At 38.8% G+C, this 19906-nt stretch overlaps 1 protein-coding gene across 5 annotated transcripts in view; it reads left to right on the top strand.

Moving 5' to 3' along the window:
* DCAF6 (DDB1 and CUL4 associated factor 6) overlaps positions 1–19906 on the top strand; it is an 86297-nt gene that overhangs the window by 7038 nt on the left and 59353 nt on the right. For all 5 annotated transcript variants that reach the window (XM_079760702.1, XM_079760704.1, XM_079760701.1 and 2 more), the window contains exons 2-7: positions 4094–4155; positions 6125–6217; positions 9928–10113; positions 12305–12418; positions 15880–16015; positions 18738–18952. In XM_079760702.1, the coding sequence (XP_079616828.1) occupies positions 4094–4155; positions 6125–6217; positions 9928–10113; positions 12305–12418; positions 15880–16015; positions 18738–18952 (806 nt within the window). The remainder of the gene's footprint in view (positions 1–4093; positions 4156–6124; positions 6218–9927; positions 10114–12304; positions 12419–15879; positions 16016–18737; positions 18953–19906) is intronic.

Raw genomic sequence — 19906 nt, 5'->3', positions numbered from 1 at the left:
TTATTTCTAGAAGCACATTTTATGGGATCTGTGTACGTACAACCATTTTGATCTCCAAAGTCAAGTTAAAAAATACTCAGGAGCTATCTACTTAACTATTGTACTTCAGCGTGTGTTTTATGTACAAATTTCGTAGATGAGCATTCTTGCTGGAACTCACTTTGTCTTCATTTGTCTCATGTGCCATCATTATTTTAAGTAGACAGAAATGGCTAGAGCTGTGTTTTCAAAACCAGATTTTTAAAGTTTGGAAAAGTTTCTAGTACATTTATAAAAATATTTAATGAATTGTTGTCATGTTGTTAATTTGAGTAGTACTTTATTTCTTTTTTTTTTTAAATAAATCTTTATTGTTCAGATTATTACAGGTGTTCCTCTTCCCCCCACCCCCCATAGCTCCCCTCCACCCGATTCCCCACCCCACCCCATGCCCTTACCCTCCACTACTGTCTTCGTCCATAGGTGTAAGACTTTTGTCCAATCTCTTCCCACACCCCTCAAACCCCTTTCCCCCTGAGAATTGTCAGTCCACTCCCTTTTTATGTCCCTGATTCCATTATATTCACCAGTCCATTCTGTTCTTCAGACTTTTTATTCACTTGATTTTTAGATTCACTTGTTGGTAGGTATGTATTTGATGTCTTTTTGTTGTTCATAATTTTTATCTTTACCTTTTTCTTCTTCTTCCTCTTCTTAAAGAATACCCTTCAGCATTTCATGTAATCCTGGTTTGGTGGTGATGAACTCCTTTAGCTTTTTCTTGTCTGTGAAGCTCTTTGTCTGACCTTCAATTCTGAATGATAGCTTTGCTGGGTAGAGCAATCTTGGTTGTAGGTTCTTGCTATTCATCACTTTGAATATTTCTTGCCACTCCCTTCTGGCCTGCATAGTTTCTGTTGAGAAATCAGCTGACAGTTGTATGGGTACTCCCTTGTAGGTAACTAACTGTTTTTCTCTTGCTGCTTTCAAGATTATCTCTTTGTCTTTTGCCCTTGGCATTTTAATTATTGTGTGTCTTGGTGTGGTCCTCTTTGGATTCCTCTTGTTTGGGGTTCTGTGTGCTTCCTGAACTTGTAAGTCTATTTCTTTCACCAGGTAGGGAAAGTTTTCTGTCATTATTTCTTATAATAGGTTTTCAATATTTTGCTCTCTCTCTTCTTCTGGCACCCCAAAAATTCAGATGTTGGTATGCTTAACGTTGTCCCAGAGGCTCCTTACATTATCTTCATATTTTTTGATCCTTTTTTCTTTTTGTTTTTCTGGTTGGGTGTTTTTTGTTTCCTCATATTTCAGATCTTTGGTTTGATTCTTGGGGTACATTGGTCTACAGTTGAGTTTCTGTATATTCTTTATTTCAGACAGTGTATGCTTAATTTCCAACTGGTCCTTTTCCATTTTTTTGGCATTCTCATTAAGGTCCTTGAAGGTCTCATCAAGTTTCTCAGCAGTTTTTAGAAGATTCTTGAGTAACCTTATAAATGTGGTCCTGAATTCCATATCGTCCCGTAGTTTGCTTTCCTCCATTGCCCCCTTTCGCAACATGCCTCTGTGTCTCCGCATTTTGGCTGCTTCCCTGTGTCGATGGAGCGGCTTTGTGTGGTAGGTGACCCACAGGGGCCAGTAGCTCAGCTTCCCCAATCACCCGAGGTGGACAGTCTTGGTACACCCCTTTGTGGGCTGAGTGCAAAGTCTTGGTGTAGTTAAACCTTGATTGCTGTTGGTACCCTGGGAGGAATTGTCCTCCAGGCCAATTGGCTGTGAGGACCTGCTGTGTTTATAATGGAAGAACTGCTGTGCTGGAGACACGCTTATGGTGCAGGACTTGTTTCAGTGGGGCTTTGGTGCTCACTGAGTCTGCCTCTTGAATGTGTCACTTATGGATGTGAGGAGTTGAAATCTGTGTCTCACACTGACCACTAGGTACACTGGCTTCTGGATCTCCAATGGGGTGCAGGTCAGCTACTGTCTGAGGTCACCCTGCAGGAGCTACAGCAAGAACTACAGTCCTCTCCTCCCTGCTTGGGATTTGTAGATTATGGAGCTGTCTGAACAGATTTGCAAGTTAGCAGCAATAGTGAAGGCCATTCATATGCAAAAGCCGCTGCTTGGAGCTTGGGTGAGTTTGTAGGTTGTGCGGGGCGGAGTCTCAGGGCATCACTAGGCTAGGGCTTGGCAAACAGCAATGGCTGGCAGCCAGCCCCCGGGCCTTCGACCGCATCTCGCGCGCCAGCACAGCAAACAATTATTCCTCCACGCAGCTCTGCAAGCAAGCCACCCTCACTTTCCGACCGTCCAGCTTCTCCCCGAAGGAGTTTGGGTTTCGCTCGTCTCCCCTTCGGGTTGAAGAAAGCAACGCCCACCGCCAGCCAGGATCCGCCGCTAGCCTGTATCGCGCGTGCCCCCGTACCTCAGCTTTTCAGCGTTTGTGCACTGAATGCTCCCCTCTCTCCCTCTAGTTGTAGAACTTCCACTCGGCCAGCCCTCCCGTGGCTCTGGGTGATAAACGTTTTGTCTTTTAGTTGTGGTTTTGAAATTGTTGTGCACGGCCGCAGTTTAGGTGTGTTTACCTATGCCACCATCTTGGGTTCTCAGTACTTTATTTCTTAACTGTGAATTGGTTACTCCGTAGAATTACCAAGCCTGCCATTGGCCAAAGAGAAAAGAATTTTTTAAAAAGTTATCTATTTGCGCCCAGCTGATGTGGCTCAGTGGTTGAGTGTCGACTTATGAACCAGGAGGTCATAGTTCAGTTCTCCGCAGGGCACATGCCCAAGTTTTGGGATCAATCCCTAGGGTGGGGCATGCAGGAGGCAGCCAATGAATGATTCTCTCTCATTGATGTTTCTATCGCTCTCTCCCTTCCTCTCTGAAATCAATAAAAAAAATATTTTTTAAAAATTTGCTATTAATAATGTTTTATAACTGAAAATCAGATTTGAAAAGTTAAAGTACAACCCTGTTCAGGAAAATACCTTACTGAATTTCTGTCAATTGTTTTATTCTAATAAGTTTTGGAACCGTAGAGCATTCCCCACACACAAAAAGAAATTATTTTTTAATCCATATGTTCATCCTCTACCTAGCCATCTTGCCGGTTATAAGGAAGGAGAAAGAAAACAATTTGGCTTCAAAGAAGATGCTGATCTTTATGTAGAATGGCAAGAAAACATAATAAAGAAATCTGTCCCTGTGACAGCATACGGAGAGCATAGTCAAATTTAATTTTATCCGAGATTTCATCAGCCTGATTACTTAGCTAATTATCGCTCTTTGTCACATACTCAGCTTCCTTTCATTACAGTTTCTGAATAAACATGAAGCTTTTTGGTCCATCTTTGGTAAAGATGATTCATGTCTTAAAGGGAAACATATTTCTCTTTTTCAAGGAAGGAACATATTCTATTTTTGTAGTATTTTAACTGATGGACAGTTAGGTTGATTTTAATTTTTTGCTGCCACATTTCATCATTGTAAAATGAGCTTTGAAATATTTTAACATTTCTCAAATTGAGATGTGTTTAAGTAGAGGTGGCATCTAGCAAATGCTGTGCGCCACCCTATTTAAATGGAAAACCCCGTCCTCCACCTCCAGGCCTCTCTCACCCCTTTCTTTACTTTACTTTTCCATGTAGCACCTTCACCTTGAAGTATATATTGTTTATTGTCTTTCATCCCTCACTAGAGGACAGGGATCTTTTTCTGTTTTGTTTTACCACCATATTCCTAGCTCTTAGAATACTACTTGCAACAGAGTAAGTACACTGAGTACTCAATGTATTTGTTGGATGAATGAGTGAATGAAGGGAACCTTGAGTGTTTACTGTGGTCCAGACACTGTGCTAAGTAAGCCCTTTATGTCCTTGAAATCACCCAATCCTTACAATAACTACAAGAGGTAGGTAGGTACTCTAATGAGGAAACTAGGGCATAGGATGGGGTTAATTTGCCCAATGTCACTCAGTTTATAAGTGGAAGAGTTGAAATTAGAGCTTGAATCTACTTATGCCAGATCCTAGGCTCTTAACTTCAGTGTTCTACTTTCCGCAGCAATAAATGGTAGGATATATTTAGTTCTTTCTTTCTTTTGAAACAGGAAGAAGAGAATTTATCCAAAGATTAAAACTTGAAGCAACCCTGAATGTGCATGATGGCTGTGTAAGTAACAGTTGTTTTTCAACCGTGAAGGACTTTAAAACTGAGTATTCAAATGTTTCATAAAATGCCTCAGTCTTGCACACTGAAAGGTTGCTGGTTCATGCAGGAAGCAGCCCATTGATGTTTCTCTCTCTCTCTCTCTCTCTCTCTCTCTCTCTCTCTCTCTCTCTCTCTCTCCTCCTTCTCCTCCTCCTCCCTCCTCTCTCTCTAAAAATCAATTTTAAAATCTTTAAAAAAATTCCCCAGTATTCCCTGAAGAGATTGTGACTGACCAATAAATTGGGAGAATAAAGTTTTACATTGAAGTGATTTTGAATTTAGAAAAGTATATGGTATGTGTTTTTTAAAGTAGAGATGGTCCATGCTACTCCATCTTGACTAAAAGTGGAAGTCTAATTAGTTTTTTAAAATTTAGATATAGTTCATATACCATAAAATTCACCCATCTTCATGTGTAATCCAGCGTTTTTTTATGTTTTATATTTTTTATATTATTTATGTATCTTTTATTGACTGTATTGGGGTGACATTGGTTAATAAAATTATATAAGTTTCAGGTGTACAGTTCTCTAATACACTGTATATTGTATTGTGTGTTCACCACCCCAAGTCAAGTCTCCTTCCATCACCTTTTATCCCCCCTATAATTTAGTGGTTTTTAAAATATTATTTAGCGGTTTTTAAAATATAATCATAATGTGGTACCGTCGTCACCACTATCTAATTCCAGTATATTTTCAGCATCTGAAATATAAGTTTGTACCATTTATCAGTCATTCCCATGCCCTCCCCACCTAGCTGTTGGCCTTCACTAGTTTACTTTCTGTCTCTGTAGATATGCCTCTTCTGGACTTTTTATGTAAATGGAATAACATGTGTGGCTTTTCAGACTGGCTTCTTTCACTATCATTAACGTTTTCAGGGTTTGTCCATGTCACAATATGGGTAATGTGGTTGAATAATATTTCATTGTGCACATATTTTGTTATAAGCAAACGGGCAGTCACATTTTGTTTATAATATTTGGGTTGGTTTCCCTTTGGGCTCTTATGAATGATGCATCTATGGACTTTTGTGTACAAGTTTTTGTGTGACATGTTTTCTTTTCTCTTGCATATAGACCTTGTTGTGGAATTAATGGGTCACAGCATAACTCTGTGTCAGTTTTTGAGGTGCTGCCAAACTTTTTTCCAAAGAGCTGTGCTATTTTGCATTCTTTCAGCAATGTATAAGGCCTCCAGTTTCTTGACATCCTCACCAACTCTTATTTTCTGTGTTTTTGTTTTTTTAGTTATTATAGCCACCCTAGTAGGAGTGAAATAGTAACTCATTGTGGTTTTAGTTTTCATGAAGATTTATACCTATGTTTTCTTCTAAGAGTTTCATCGTTTTGGCTATTACATTTCAATGTTTGATCATTCTCAGTTAGTTTTCATATATGGTGTGAAGTAGGAGTCTAAATTCATTCTTTTGCCTGTGTATATCCAGTTGTCCCAGCACCATTTGTTGAAAAAACTGTTCTTTCTCCATTGAGTAGTCTTAGACTCCTTGATAAAAATTACTTGACCATGAATGTAAGGGTTTATTTCTGACTATCAATTCCATTCTGTTGATGTGTGTTTATGGTTATGATAGCACCACACAGCCTTGACCACTGCAGCTTTGTAGTAAGTTTTTCTAATTCCTTTTTAGGTGACCCAGTTTTATGTCTCTGGATATAAAATGAATTCATTAAAAATAATTTAAATAATAAAATTTAAGAGAGACAGACATTTCATTGTGAATTTTCAGAATATTGTGTTTGCTAAATAGTAGTCAGCATGTACTTTCAGGAAGTAAATTGGTAAATACTATTTTTTGTACATACAACCTCATTAGTGATATAAATTTTGAACCATCAGTTAAGTAAAAGATTCATACTTGTTTTTATGTTAAGTTTGCTGCAATCCCTTTTTTGCTTTCTTTTTAGGTTAATACAATCTGTTGGAATGAGACTGGAGAATATATTTTATCTGGCTCAGATGACACCAAGTTAGTAATTAGTAATCCTTACAGCAGAAAGGTAAGTAGTTTATAAAATCTACAATTTCATGGGAGAGAGAAAAATAAAAAAACTAGAAATTAAGAAATTATAATAATTATGGACTGGGCATTTGTAATAGAATATTCTTATTTTGTTCACGTTTGTTATATAATTTATAAGTTATTACAGCCGGGTCTCCTAGTTTCCTTAGCAAAACGTTAGGTTTCATTCTGCTTTTTGATTCTAGAATATTTAACCCTTTGCACTCGCTTTTTTCTCGATTCCTTTATTCTACTCGGGATTTAATTTTTTAAATACCCCAGATTTTACAAAGCGCGGCAGTAGAATAAAAAACTGGAGTTTCTTTTCATACAAACTTATTTATTTGGATTTTTTTATATTTCAAATTATTGATACATTCAAAGAGTAATTTTAATCTCGACATCTGAGTGCAAAAGGTTAAGCATGCTTCATGTTATCCAAGTGGATAACGTTGCCAAAAGTGATATTATCTCAATAAACCATTCTTTGGGGGCCAGGGAAGCAATGTGATGTTTTTTTCCTTTCTGCTCAGAGAAACTAATTTTCAGCCAAACTGTATAAGAAACGGTATTTTATCAGTTTAAAAACAGTGGCTGGGTTCTAGTGACATGTTTCTTCAGTTCAATAAGCTGGGCTAGGAACTAGAATTGTGTTCTGGTTTTTACTGGCTCTTCCTCTGACTTCTTATATAGAAGGAGTATGCAACCATTTTTATGTCAGTGAGAACATGGTAAATAGGCACCCTTTTTTAATATTATCAATCTTACAGGATCAATACTTCATGTATTTCTTATTTTCCTACAAACAGTTAAGATATTTAAATAAATGTTTGTGGTCCTTCAGCCTAAAAAGAAGTTCACATTGATGCTGTCCTTGATGGAAAAGATAGGTCATAATTTTATTTCAGAGACAGCTTTGCTTAATTGTACTGGCTTAGGAGAGGGAAACTTGATGTTTTCAAGCTCTACTTCTTGTAGGTCTGTAATTACTAGGACTACCTTTTTCTTACGGTGGAGAAATTTCCTGATCATTAGAATTTCAGTGCTTATAATATACAAAGCACTCATCTAGGTACCGACGAAATTTCTTTAAAAAATGCAGAGCTTTATTTTTTTTTAAATTGTGATAATATGCACATAACATAAAATTAACCATTTTTAGGAGTTCAGTTCAGTGACATTATATACATTCACCTTATTGTGATACCATCGTCCCCATCCAGCTACAGAACTCTGCATCTTGCAGAACTCAGACTCCGCCCATTAAACCGGAGCTCCCATTCTCCCCTCCCGGCAACCCCCCCACAACCACCATTCTACTTTCTGTCTCTACGAATTTCACTACTCTAGGTACTGCATCTACTTCTAGGTACAACAGCTGGTGCTGCTGGCCGTAGTTTGATGTTAATGAACTTCACATATGTTTATGCAGTATTTGTCCTGTTATGACTGGCTAATTTTACTCGGCATAATTTTCTCAAGGTTCACCCACATTACAGCATGTGTCAGATTTTCCATCCTTTTTAAAGCTGAATAATATTCCATTGTGTGGATAGACCACTTTTTATTTATCCATTTATCTGTCAGTGGACACTTGGGTTGCTTTTGCTTTTGTCTGTTGTAAATAATGTTGCCATGAATGTAAGTATATAAATATCTCTGCAAATTCCTGCTTTCAGTTATTTTGTGAAAATGCCCAATGGGCCCTACCTGGTTTGGCTCAGTGGATAGAGTGTCGGCCTGCGGACTGAAGGGTCCTGGGTTCGAATCTGGCCAAGGGCACATGCTCAGGTTTCGGGCTAGATCCCCAGTAGGGGGCGTGCAAGAAGCAGCCGATCAATGATTCTCTCTCATCATTGATGTTTCTACCTCTCTCCCCCTCTCCCTTTCTCTCTGAAATCAATAAAAATATATATATATTTTAAAAAGCCCAATGGCATAATTTTTAAAAGATCAGGTGTTTCTCTTTTAATTGTTTTTTTTAAATGATATTTGTTTTATGCATGGTTCCTAGTAGATTATATATATATACTAGAGGTCCGGTGCACGAAATTCGTGCATGGGGCGGGGGAGGTTGTCCCTCAGCCAAGCCTGCACCCTCTCCAATCTGGGACCCCTCGAGGGATGTCCAGCTGCCTGTTTAGGCCCGATCCCAGTAGAATCGGGCCTAAACGGGCAGCTGGACATCCCTCTCACAATCCAGGACTGCTGGCTCCCAACTGCTCACCTGCCTGCCTTCCTGATTGCCCCTAACCGCTTCTGCCTGCCAGCCTGATCACCCCCTAACCACTCCACTGCCAGCCTGATTGATGCCTAACTGCTCCCCTGCCAGCCTGATTGCCCCTAACTGCCCTCCCTTGTAGGCCTGATCACCCCTAACTGCCCTCCCCTGCAGGCCTGGTCACCCCCAACTTCCCTCCTCTGCAGGCCTGGTCCCTCCCAACTGCCCTCCCTTGCTGGCCATCTTGTGGAGACCATCTTGTGTCCACATGGGGGCAGCCATCTTGTGTGTTGGAGTGATGGTCAATCTGCATATTGCTCTTTTATCAGATAGGATTTGAAAAGCAATTGCTCATTACCCATCCTCATTTCCAATTTGATAAATGATTAATCAGATAATACTTTCAGAGATTTTAGGTATAAGAAGACTATCTTTTTCACATAGTGGTTTTAATAGTTCCAAATTTGATATCATACAAATATTTTTATTTTTATTGTAAAAGACTAATGATTCATTACATAGGAAAATAGTTTTTTTATCCTGAGTTAAATCTTTTCTTATAGTTTCACTCTATTTTTAGATCCTGTGAATTCATGGGAAGATTAATTTATGGCTAATGAAAGTTTCAAAACACTACCTATAGAGTTAAGAGATCAGAGGTGTTTCTTATTAATGGTATATATTAATCATCTATACTAATAAAAGGGTAATATGTTAATTAGAGCAGATGTCTTCCAGACATCCTTCCAGACAAAGCCACAGTGGCTGCTGCTGTGAGGACCAGGCCGAGGCTCAGGCAAGCCACGGCGGCTAGCAGTGGGGCGTTGCCTTCCCCTGATCCGCCCGGTCGCCTCCCACAGAGGGAGGCCAGAGGCAGCAGCAGCGAGGGGGTGAGGGGGGTGTTGCCTTCCCCTGATTGGCTGGTCACCTCCCGCAGAGGGAGGCCAGACTGTGGCTTAGGCCCGCTCCCCATGGGACATCTCCTGAGGGCTCCCGGACTTTGAGAGGGGGCAGGCTGGGCTGAGGGACCCCCTTCCAGTGCACAAATTTTCGTGCACCAGGCGTCTAGTATGTATAATAAATCTCAAATATATTAAAAAGAGAAGTTTTGTTTTTCAAAAATTATGGGCTAGTTTATTTGGACCAATCCTCCCACTGAAGACAATGAAAAAATGCTTGATTAAATAGTCCTAAAAATAACAAATAACTTTTAAAATAGTCCTAAAAGTAACAGATAACTGCCTTGATAGTGAGGCGTTCAGTCCAAAATGATCATCAAAATTCTTCACATCTCAGAGGGAAAAAAGAAAATATGAGTGATTTTGATTTCTTTTTTTCCTAATTATAATATTTCAAATCAAATGATAATATTCATTGAGATAAAAATGTTAATGAGAATTTATTCCTGGCTATGCTTATGTTAAATAAGAATTTTTATTTCTAGGAAGTAATAAATTGCCAAGAATTACCTTCTTTGTATGTTTCAGGTTTTGACGACAATTCGTTCAGGGCACCGAGCAAATATCTTCAGTGCAAAGTTCTTACCATGCACAAATGATAAGCAGATTGTCTCCTGCTCTGGAGATGGAGTAATATATTATACCAATGTTGAGCAAGATGCAGAAACTAACAGACAATGCCAATTTACGTGCCATTATGGAACTACCTATGAGGTGCAGTATTATTATGATTATATATGTGATACATATGTGTATGTTTTTGTGTAAGTGTATGTATGGTGCATGTATGTACATAGTACATATGTGAGATTTGTGTATGTGTATATACACTCCTTCGTGAATTTGTAGGCAAAGATATTATTGACAGAATATCTAGATTTCAGTAAAGTATTTGAGAGAATGGGTCTTGTTACGCTTGGGAATAAAGTTAAGAAATAAGCTATGAGTAATAGTAATAAGAAATAAGCTGTGAGTAATAGTAATTATGTGAGCAGCCATACTCTTGGCAAGCAGGTGTCAGCCTTTAAGAGAGGCTCCTATGTTGTGCTTCAGGGCTCTCTACTGGGCTTTCACCTCTTACATTATCACTGTCTTCATGTCAGTACTATAATACTGGTGATGTTTTAACTATAATAGCTTTGTAATATTTTTTGAAAGCAGCAAGTATGAGGCCTCCAGCTTTGTTTTTCTTTGTCCAGATTGTGTTGGCTATTTGTGTCCTTTGAGTTCCATATGAATTTTAAGATTTTTTTTCTGGTTCTGTGAAAAAAAAAAATGCCACAGGGATTTTGATAGAAATTGCATTAAATCTAGATCACCTTGAGTAGTATGGACATTTAAACAATATTAAGTCTTCCAATTCATGAACATAGATGTCTTTTCATTTGTGCATGTCTCCTTTAATTTCTTTCACAATGTCTTGTAGTTTTTTGTATATAAGACTTTCACCTCCTTGAATAAGTTTATGCCTAAGTATTTTATTCTTTTTGCTTGTAATATAATGAGGTTGTTTTCTTAATTTCATTTCCAGATTGTTTATTGTTAGTGCTTAGAAGAAACACAACTGATTTTTGTGTTGATTTGTTAACGTGTGACTTTTCTGTATTCATTTATTAGTTTTAATGGGGTTTTTTGGTGTGGAATCTTTAGAATAGTGTACATATAAAACTATGTCATCTTCAATCAGAGATAGTTTTATTTCTTTTTCAATTTCGATTACTTTTATTTCTTTTTTCTTGCTTTAGCTAGAACTTTCAATACTGTATTGAATAGAAGTAATGAGAGTAGGCATTCATGTCTTCTCTCTGATCTGAAAGGGAAAGCTTTCAGTTTTTCACCATCCTATATAATAAAAGGCTAATATGCAAACTGTCCCCTTGGCCAGGAGTTTGACCGGGAGTTCGACCAGGGGGCAGGGCCAGCCGGCCAACGTTCTGCATCCCCTCCCCCCAGCCAGCTAGGCCTATTGCCCCAATCAGGGCAGGCTGGCTGGACCCTACCCATGCACGAATTCATGCACCGGGCCTCTAGTTGAATATGATAGCCATGAGCTTCTCATATATGGTGTTTATGTTGAGGTAATTTCCTCCCTTTCCTAGCTTGTTGAGTGTCTTAATCATGAAATTTTGTCAAAATTTTTGAGACGTCAATTTAAATGCCTTAATCAATTCAGCATCTTATAGTTTTTTTAAGCATCCTACCTAATAAAATAGTAATATGCAAATTGACCGCACCTTCGCTATGCCCAAGCCACGCCCACCAACCAGAGCCACGCCCATCAGCCAATCCAGGCGAGTATGCAAATTACCCAACAAAGATGGCGGTTAATTTGCATACGCTGAGGGAGGGAGGAGTGAAGACTGAAGACAACTTAGAAGGAAGAGGGAGGAAAAGTGGAAAGCAAGGTGGCTGCCAGAGGGAAAGTCCGAGCGGGGCAGAGCGGAGCGGGTGGCAGCAGCACGCAGGTGCAGGCACGGCAGCCGCAATGGCGGCGGCAGCGGCAGCGCACGCGGCCACTTGCAGGATTCTTTCTGCAAATGGGCTACTAGTTATCTTATAAGAAAACTGTAATGTGTTTATAGTATAATTACAAATTTATATCCAGAAATCATAAAAATTAGTCTTTGAATAGTTCGAACAGGTTTCCTAAGGGAAAAAATTTTCTTGTCAAAGTTGTTAGAAGTTTATAATTTTAAACAACTTCCTATCTGCAGGAACATTCGTTTCAAACTTCAAAGTAATGAGTCATATTAATTTAACTATTCTTGCATACTTCTATATGTATTTTACTGTTTTGACTTAGTTGCTTTTGCCTTAATCATTTTATAAAAAAGTAGCAATGCTTCTCAAAGCCATCTGTTTAAGTGTTCAATAAGAATACCTGGACTTTTGCTCTCATCTTCAGATTATGACTGTACCCAATGACCCGCATACTTTCCTCTCTTGTGGTGAAGACGGAACTGTTAGGTGGTTTGATACGCGCATCAAAACTAGCTGCACAAAAGAAGATTGCAAAGATGTAAGAATCAAATTTTTGTATAAATGATGCAAAATATTTAAGAGTATAATTAAAATTGAAACAGTAAGCCGTGACCGGTGTTTCTTGGTGGTTAGAGCACCGGCCCATGCCCTATAGGGTTGCGGGTTTGATTCCTGTTCAAGGGCATGTACCTGGGTTGCAGGTTCGATCCTTGAGGGTCAGGCACATGCGTAAGGCAACCAATCTATGTCTCTCTCACATTGATGTTTCTCTCTCTCTCTCTCTCTCTCTCTCCCTCCTTCCCTCCCTCCCTCCCTCCTTCCCTCCCTCCCACTCTCTCCAGAAAATCAATGTTAAAAATATCCTCGGGTGAGGATTTAAAAAAAAAAAATGAATAGTACCAGTAAGTTATCTCTGGATTATCGAGATTATGGGTCAGTTGTGTAGCAAAAATCTTCAATAGCATATATTTTATAATCAAATTTTTTACGTTAAAATGTTAACCCTTTGCACTCGCTTGCTTTTTTCTCGATTTCTGCTACCGATGCTAACCATGTCGAGTCACACTCGACATCCGAGTGCAAAAGGTTAATAGTGAAGTTAGGGAACTTGTATTTTTATTGTACATTTCAAATTATATATATGAGAGAATTGTTCAGTATATGCTCTAGTATTATAAAAACTAGAGCATTTATCAATATATCCCACTTATGGAGATAATTTTGGCTAACCAATAGCCATGATGAAAGTGTGTGGTAGTTTAGTGTTTTCTCTTTGTTTTTACCCTAGATTTTAAACCAACAATTATATATATATATATATATATATATATATATATATATATATATATATATACACACACACACACACACATATATATATATATTTTTTTTTAAATAACAAGATACCATTCTATCAATGTGTTCATTCAGATTTAGCACACTTCTCTATAGGCATAGCTTCACTATCAATTTTGTATTTTTAATACTATTTTAAACTTGAAAAAGGCCTGAGAAATCATGTAATGGCCCCGGACAGCTAACCCCAAATGTTATTTAGAAACAGTGGCTTTTTTCTCAGATCATTTTGAAGTACCAAATGAAATAAGAAAGTATTGCTAAATATATTTTTATTGAAAGTCTCCACCCCCCTCAAAGAAGAATTACTAGTAACGAGGTTAAATGCTTGCTAATTAAACCAGTTACTATTATTAACATTCTTGGGGGGGGGGATTATTTTCTATATTGAAACAAAAAAATAGAAATTAAGAAATTTTAAATGTATAATTTTTAAGTCTGTTTTTATTTACATATATGTACACACACACAACTAGGAAAGCATTGAACTAATATATAAAAGGCAGAATAAGTTTAAAATATCAGATTGTTTACTAGGGTATTTGGTATTCCTGTTTCTCAGTAAATGTTAGATACTAAAATTCGTTATGTCAAATTCTTTTAAGACATATTTTAGTGTGCACATAGTAAGAATTAGTTGTCCTTTTATAACAAAAAATACGGTAAAAATAAAGATGAAAGCAAAGCTAATAAGTGAAAACATTATTAAAATTTTCCTTAATTAAACTTTTTATTTCTTTATATATAAAAATGAATAGAGGCCAAAGTATGAAGAAAAACTGGCACCTAAAGTAATCCTTAACTACTAAAACAGAATTATAGAAGGCATTTGGTGAACAAATTCTGTGTAATAGGAATAATGTTCTGAGGTCAATAACCCATATGCAAATTGACCCTCACAGCCTCATATAAGATGGCTGCCCCCATATAGGCAAAGATGGCCAGCAAGGGAGGGTAGTTGTGGGCCATCAGGCCAGCAGAGGAGGGCAGTCGGGGGCAACCAGGCTGGTATGGGAGGGCAGTTAGGGGTGGCCATGCCGGCAGGGGAGGGCAGTTGGGGGTGACCAGGCCTGCAGGAGAGGGCAGTTAGGGGTGACCAGGCTGGTGGGGGAGGGCAATTGGGGGGGACCAGACCTGCAGGGGAGGACAGTTGCGGGAGGGGACCAGGCCTGCAGGGGAGGGCTGTTGGGGGCAATCAGGCCGGCAGGGGAGCAGTTAGGCATCGATCAGGCTGGCAGGGGAGTGGTTAGAGGGTGATCAGGCTGGCAGGCCCGCGAGCATTTGGGAGCCAGCAGTCCCGGATTGTGAGAGGGATGTCTGACTGCAGGACATCTAGGGATTGGGACTAAACCTGCAGTCGGACATCCCTTGAGGGGTCCCAGATAGGAGAGGGTGCAGGCTGGGCTGAAGGACACCCTTCCCAGTGCACGAATTTTGTGCACTGGGCCTCTAGTTAAATAAATAAAACATAAGGTGAATGTATTCTAAATACACAGTTGTACTGAGAAGAGTGAGGAGCTTGCATCACAGACAAAATAGTATAAAATTAACAGAACACCTTAAAGATATGTGTTCCGGGTCATAACTGTTACATTTTCTAATGCTTATAGAGGGGTAAATAGTGACATTATAGTAAAATCTGTCTTTTATAGGCTGTGTGTGTGTGTGTGTGTGTGTGTGTGTGTGTGTGTGTGAGAGAGAGAGAGAGAGAGAGAGAGAGAGAGAGAGATTGTACTTTGTATATGAACTGATAAGGAGAAAGATTTTACAAGTTAAGAAAAGTTTAAGATCAGTTAATAATACTTTTGTTATATTTTAGTAGTAAAAGAACTAAAATATTTTAAGTACCATATAAAATAATTAGTACTTATAATAGACAAAGGTAGATTATACCTCCATCTTTACTGTCCAGTGGACCAAAAACAGCGGCATTTCTAATGTGGTTAACAACTTATTGATACATTACATATGTGAGTGTTTTACATTTATAAAGATGTTCATTAGTCATAAGCATGAGGATATTTAGGGGGCATTTCTGAGAAATAATTCAAGTTGTATTATATCATTATCTGAAGTGCAGCTAGTTTTGAGAAAGGATTTAAACCATGATTAATGATGAGTTTCTTGAATTATTACCAGCTCTTTTGTAGCTGCTGTTGATTTAGCTGCTGTTTGAGTCTTATATCAGGGAACAATTTTTATTTTTTTCCTCTTCAGAATGTATTTTGCATTACTCAGATGTTGGTTGTTTTTAAATCTCTCCTTTAATTAAATGTAGTTTTCCATATATGTTTTCTTATTTTGTCTGATCCATAAGGAAAGCATAAAATTTGTATTAGAAGTCAGTTTTGGAGTTGTATAGCAAACTGTCAAGAAAGTTTTTCTTAGAGTGGTAAACTGCTGAGGAGGAATATTGACTGCATGTATTTATCTTCCTTTCACATAAGCTGAATGTGTTAGAAACTTACTGATAGAAATCTGAAAAATGAAAGGAAACCGCATTTTTCCCCTTTCAATGTCATACTTATTGAATTAGGATTTCTGAGAAAGATTATTTTCTTCTAATTGAAGAGAACCTTTTTCAATATAGTATCATCTCTACTGTAAAGCTCTATGTAACTACTGCTATTTTATGTTTTGTAGGATATTCTAATTAACTGCCGACGTGCTGCTACTTCTGTAGCGATTTGTCCACCAATACCATATTACCTTGCTGTGGGTTGTTCTGATAGCTCAGTTCGAATATATGATCGGAGAATGCTGGGCACACGAGCTACAGGTACAAAGATATATATTAATGCAAATACAAGATTCTGTCTGTTCAGAAAATAAATATGATACTTAAATTTTTAAAATTTTATTACAATTTAGTATGTAGAATGTGTTTAAATAATATGTATTATAAAAACAGCGTTTCACTAAGTTTTTATGATCCTGTTGGGGTGGTACTTTAGCAGTTTATCACTTTAAAAAGTTGTAGCACTTGATGTATAGTTGTCCTTTACTATCTCCAGGGGATGGTTCCAGGAGCCCTTGGGTACCCAAATCCCCAGATGCCCAAGTCCTTTATAAAATGGCTTAGAAAAATTCAGCCCTCCACTGGTGGAAAGTACTGTTTTCCTTCACGGGTGGTTGAATCTGTAGGTTTAAAACCTGCAAATATCAAGGGCCAACTATATTAGTTTCCTAAGGCTGTATACTAGGTGGCTTAAAATAACAGATTTATTATCTCATAATTCAGAGGCTAAAGCAAGGGTTTTGCAGGGTCGTTTTGTGCTGGAGGCTCTCAGAGAAAATCTATTACATGCTTCTCTTCTTGCTTTTTTTATTTTAAAGTTTTAAAATTGATTTTAGAGAGAAAGAGGAAGGGGGGTGGGGAGGAGGAAGGGAGGAAGAAGGAAAGGAAGATTGATTTGTTCCACTCATTTATGCATTCATTGGTTGATTCTTGTATGTGCCCTGACCAGGAATTGAACCTGCAACTTTGGCGTATGGGGACGATGCTCTAACCAACTGAGCTACCCAGCCAGGGCTCTCCTTGCTTCCTTATGGTTGCCGCTGGCAATCCTTAGCATTCCTTGGCTTTTAAGTGTATTACTTCAGTCTCTGTTTCCATATTTACCTGCCTTCTGCCCTGGGTGTGTCTTTGTCTGTATTTCTCTCTTCTGAGAACACCGGTCATACTGGGTTTAGGACCCTAAGCCAGTATGATCTCATTGTACTAATTACATCTACAAAGACCTTATTTCCAAATAGGGTCATATTCTGAGGTTCTAGTGGACATGAATTTGTGTGTGTGTGGAGGGGGGACACTATTCAGCACACAACACTTGGTTTTCCTAATTTCTCTTTGCCAATTTTTAAATTCAGAGGTCAACGGTAAGCATGGTGGAGAGAAAAGTCAGGAAAGAACAGTAACTTGGGTGTGCGTTAATGTATAGCATATGTTTCTGCCTGCTTAGCTGATTTGAAGTGCTGTTATCAGTGATGCTACAGCACTGAACTTGAATCTGCCTTCAACTCCTCATGCATTATGGGATCAAACCACTTCTGAAATTCCCAATTCAAAGCCAGCCTCCATTAGTATTTTCTCAGTAAAGGAAGCCAGGAATACTTAAACACTCACATACCCAAATATCAAATATATATTCACATAAATTCTATTGCTAAAAATAAAAGTGGACTTGGCCAGAAACGAACACAGTGTCAATCTCATTGTCAATTTATGTCATTAAAAATGGTTATTGAAATGGGAAGGTGAGAGGAAATTATTTTTTTCTCAACTGATTCAGGAGTCTTGTCTATTTGAATATGCACATTTAGGGAAACAGTATTAAATATGGAATTACAGGCTTCATTATTGTTTCTCAACAGGTGGGACCCAGGTGACATTTTGGGCGTAAGACCTCATTGTGCAGAATTGTACAACTTGGTGTATAATTTAGATTCTTAGAATTGAGCATTCCTGAGTCCCCAGGACACAAAGTGCCCATTGTACCTCTCTGTCATATTGTATTATATTAATGACTACTACAATGAATTAAAACTGGCATAGTATTGCCACTCTGTAGTCTTAGAAGGAAAAAATTTCACGACAGTCAAATTTTTAAAAAATATAAAATAGAAGGTAAATCAGTTTAAAAGGATACTGCACTCTTTTATCTAGTATACTAATAAATATAAGCTTTCCTATCCTATCTAATAAAGAAGGGATATGCTAATTGACCCTCACACCATCACAAAAGATGGCAGCCCCTACAGCCAATAAGGAGGGAATATGCAAATTGACTGCCCCACCCTTAAAGATGGAGGTGCCCACAGCCACAAGATGGCGGCGCCCAGCCCCCTCAGCCCCGCCTCCGAAGTCCCCCAGTCCTCTCCGCCCAGGGCCTGCCCGAGGCGCAGGCAAGCCTCAGATGTCAGCTGCCCAGCCGCCAAGGGCCGGCCCGAGGTGCAGGCAAGCCTCGGCTGGTGGCTGCCAAGCTGCCCAGGGCCGCCTGAGGCTCAGGTAACCAGGGCTGGCTGAGGCTTGCGCTGCCGGCAGTGGCAGCAGCAGAGTGTAATGGGGTGTCACCTTCCCCTGATCACCGGGTCGCCTCCCACCCCTGAGGGCTCCCAGACTGTGAAAGGGGGCAGGCCAGACTGAGGGATCCCCCCCTCCAGTGCATGAGTTTTCATGCACCGGGCCTCTAGTTTATATTATAAAAAGTATATTAATTTGGGGAGAATTTTTAGAAGATGATTTAGTATGACTATAATCGTAAATTATTTAATTGGTTAAATAACTCATATTTCCAATAAAATATGTAATCTGGCATTCCAGATGATTCTGAATTTTTTTAAAGGTACATTGAACAAAGAGCCTCTTCTAGAAATAGAATGATAACTTTGATTTCTATTGCTACATTAAATCACGTATCTCCTCGTGCAGATTAAGAGTTTTTAAAATGTTTTTCTTCAAAAACATGAATTTTAAACACCTTCCTGTTTTTTTATTCTAGGGAATTATGCAGGCCGGGGGACTGCTGGAATGGTTGCCCGTTTTCTCCCTTCTCATCTTAACAACAAGTCCTGCAGGGTGACATCTCTGTGTTACAGTGAAGACGGTCAGGAGATTCTCGTTAGCTACTCTTCAGATTATATCTACCTTTTTGACCCCAAAGATGACACCGCACGAGAACTTCGAACTCCTTCTGCAGAAGAGAGAAGGGAAGAGGTAAGTTTATTCAAAACCATCTTCTTTATTTTACTCAGAAAATACTAATTCAGTGACTTCTGGGGCCTGAAGCGCTTCAAAAAATAGAGCTAATTTTCAAGGTACTTACAGTCTAGGAAACAAGGACACAAAACATACATGAAAGAACAGGAGCTAATAATTAAGGAAAGGCTCTAGAGCAGTGGTTCTCAACCTTTTTAATGCTGTGACCCTTGAATACAGTTCCTCATGTTGTGGTGACCCCCAACCATAAAATTATTTTCGTTGCTACTTCATAACTGTAATTTTGCTACTGTTAATGAATCGTAATGTAAATATCTGTGTTTTCCAATGGTCTTAGATGACCCTGCTAGTGGTTCTCAACCTGTGGGTCATGACCCACAGGTTGAGAACCACTGCTGTCGCGACCCACAGGTTGAAAACCGCTGCTGTAGAGCCTAAGACCATCAGAAAACACAGATATTTACATTATGATTCATAACAGTAGCAAAATTACAGTTATGAAGTAGCAACGAAAATAATTTTATGGTTGGGGGTCACCACAAAATGAGGAACTGTATTAAAGGGCCGCAGCATTAGAAAGGTTGAGAACCACTGCTCTAGAGAGAAGTATTATAAAATATTTTTAAAGAGAAAATATTTAATAACAAAATGCTTCACTATGAGGTTGCACAATATCAGCAAGAAATAGCCACAGGTCTAACAGTTACAGAAAAGGTAGTTAAAATAAAAAATGTGATGTACAGATTTCCAGGAGACTAAATGTTTATGGTCATGCACTAATAGGAGTTTTACCAGTTACCATTTACTATTCATATGTGGCCAGCAGTCCCCTCTGCTCCAAAGACTGCCTCTCTTTCACAATTATAACCTACTTAGAGGCCCGGTGCACAACATTCATGCACTGGGGGAGGGGGGTGTCCCTCAGCCCAGCCTGTGCCCTCTCGCCATCCA

Source organism: Cnephaeus nilssonii (assembly GCF_951640355.1).
Source record: "Cnephaeus nilssonii genome assembly, chromosome: 21".
In the NCBI taxonomy this organism is placed as follows: domain Eukaryota; kingdom Metazoa; phylum Chordata; class Mammalia; order Chiroptera; family Vespertilionidae; genus Cnephaeus; species Cnephaeus nilssonii.
The sequence above is the reverse complement of the archived record's forward strand: the minus strand, read 5'-3'. Positions and strand labels throughout refer to the sequence as shown.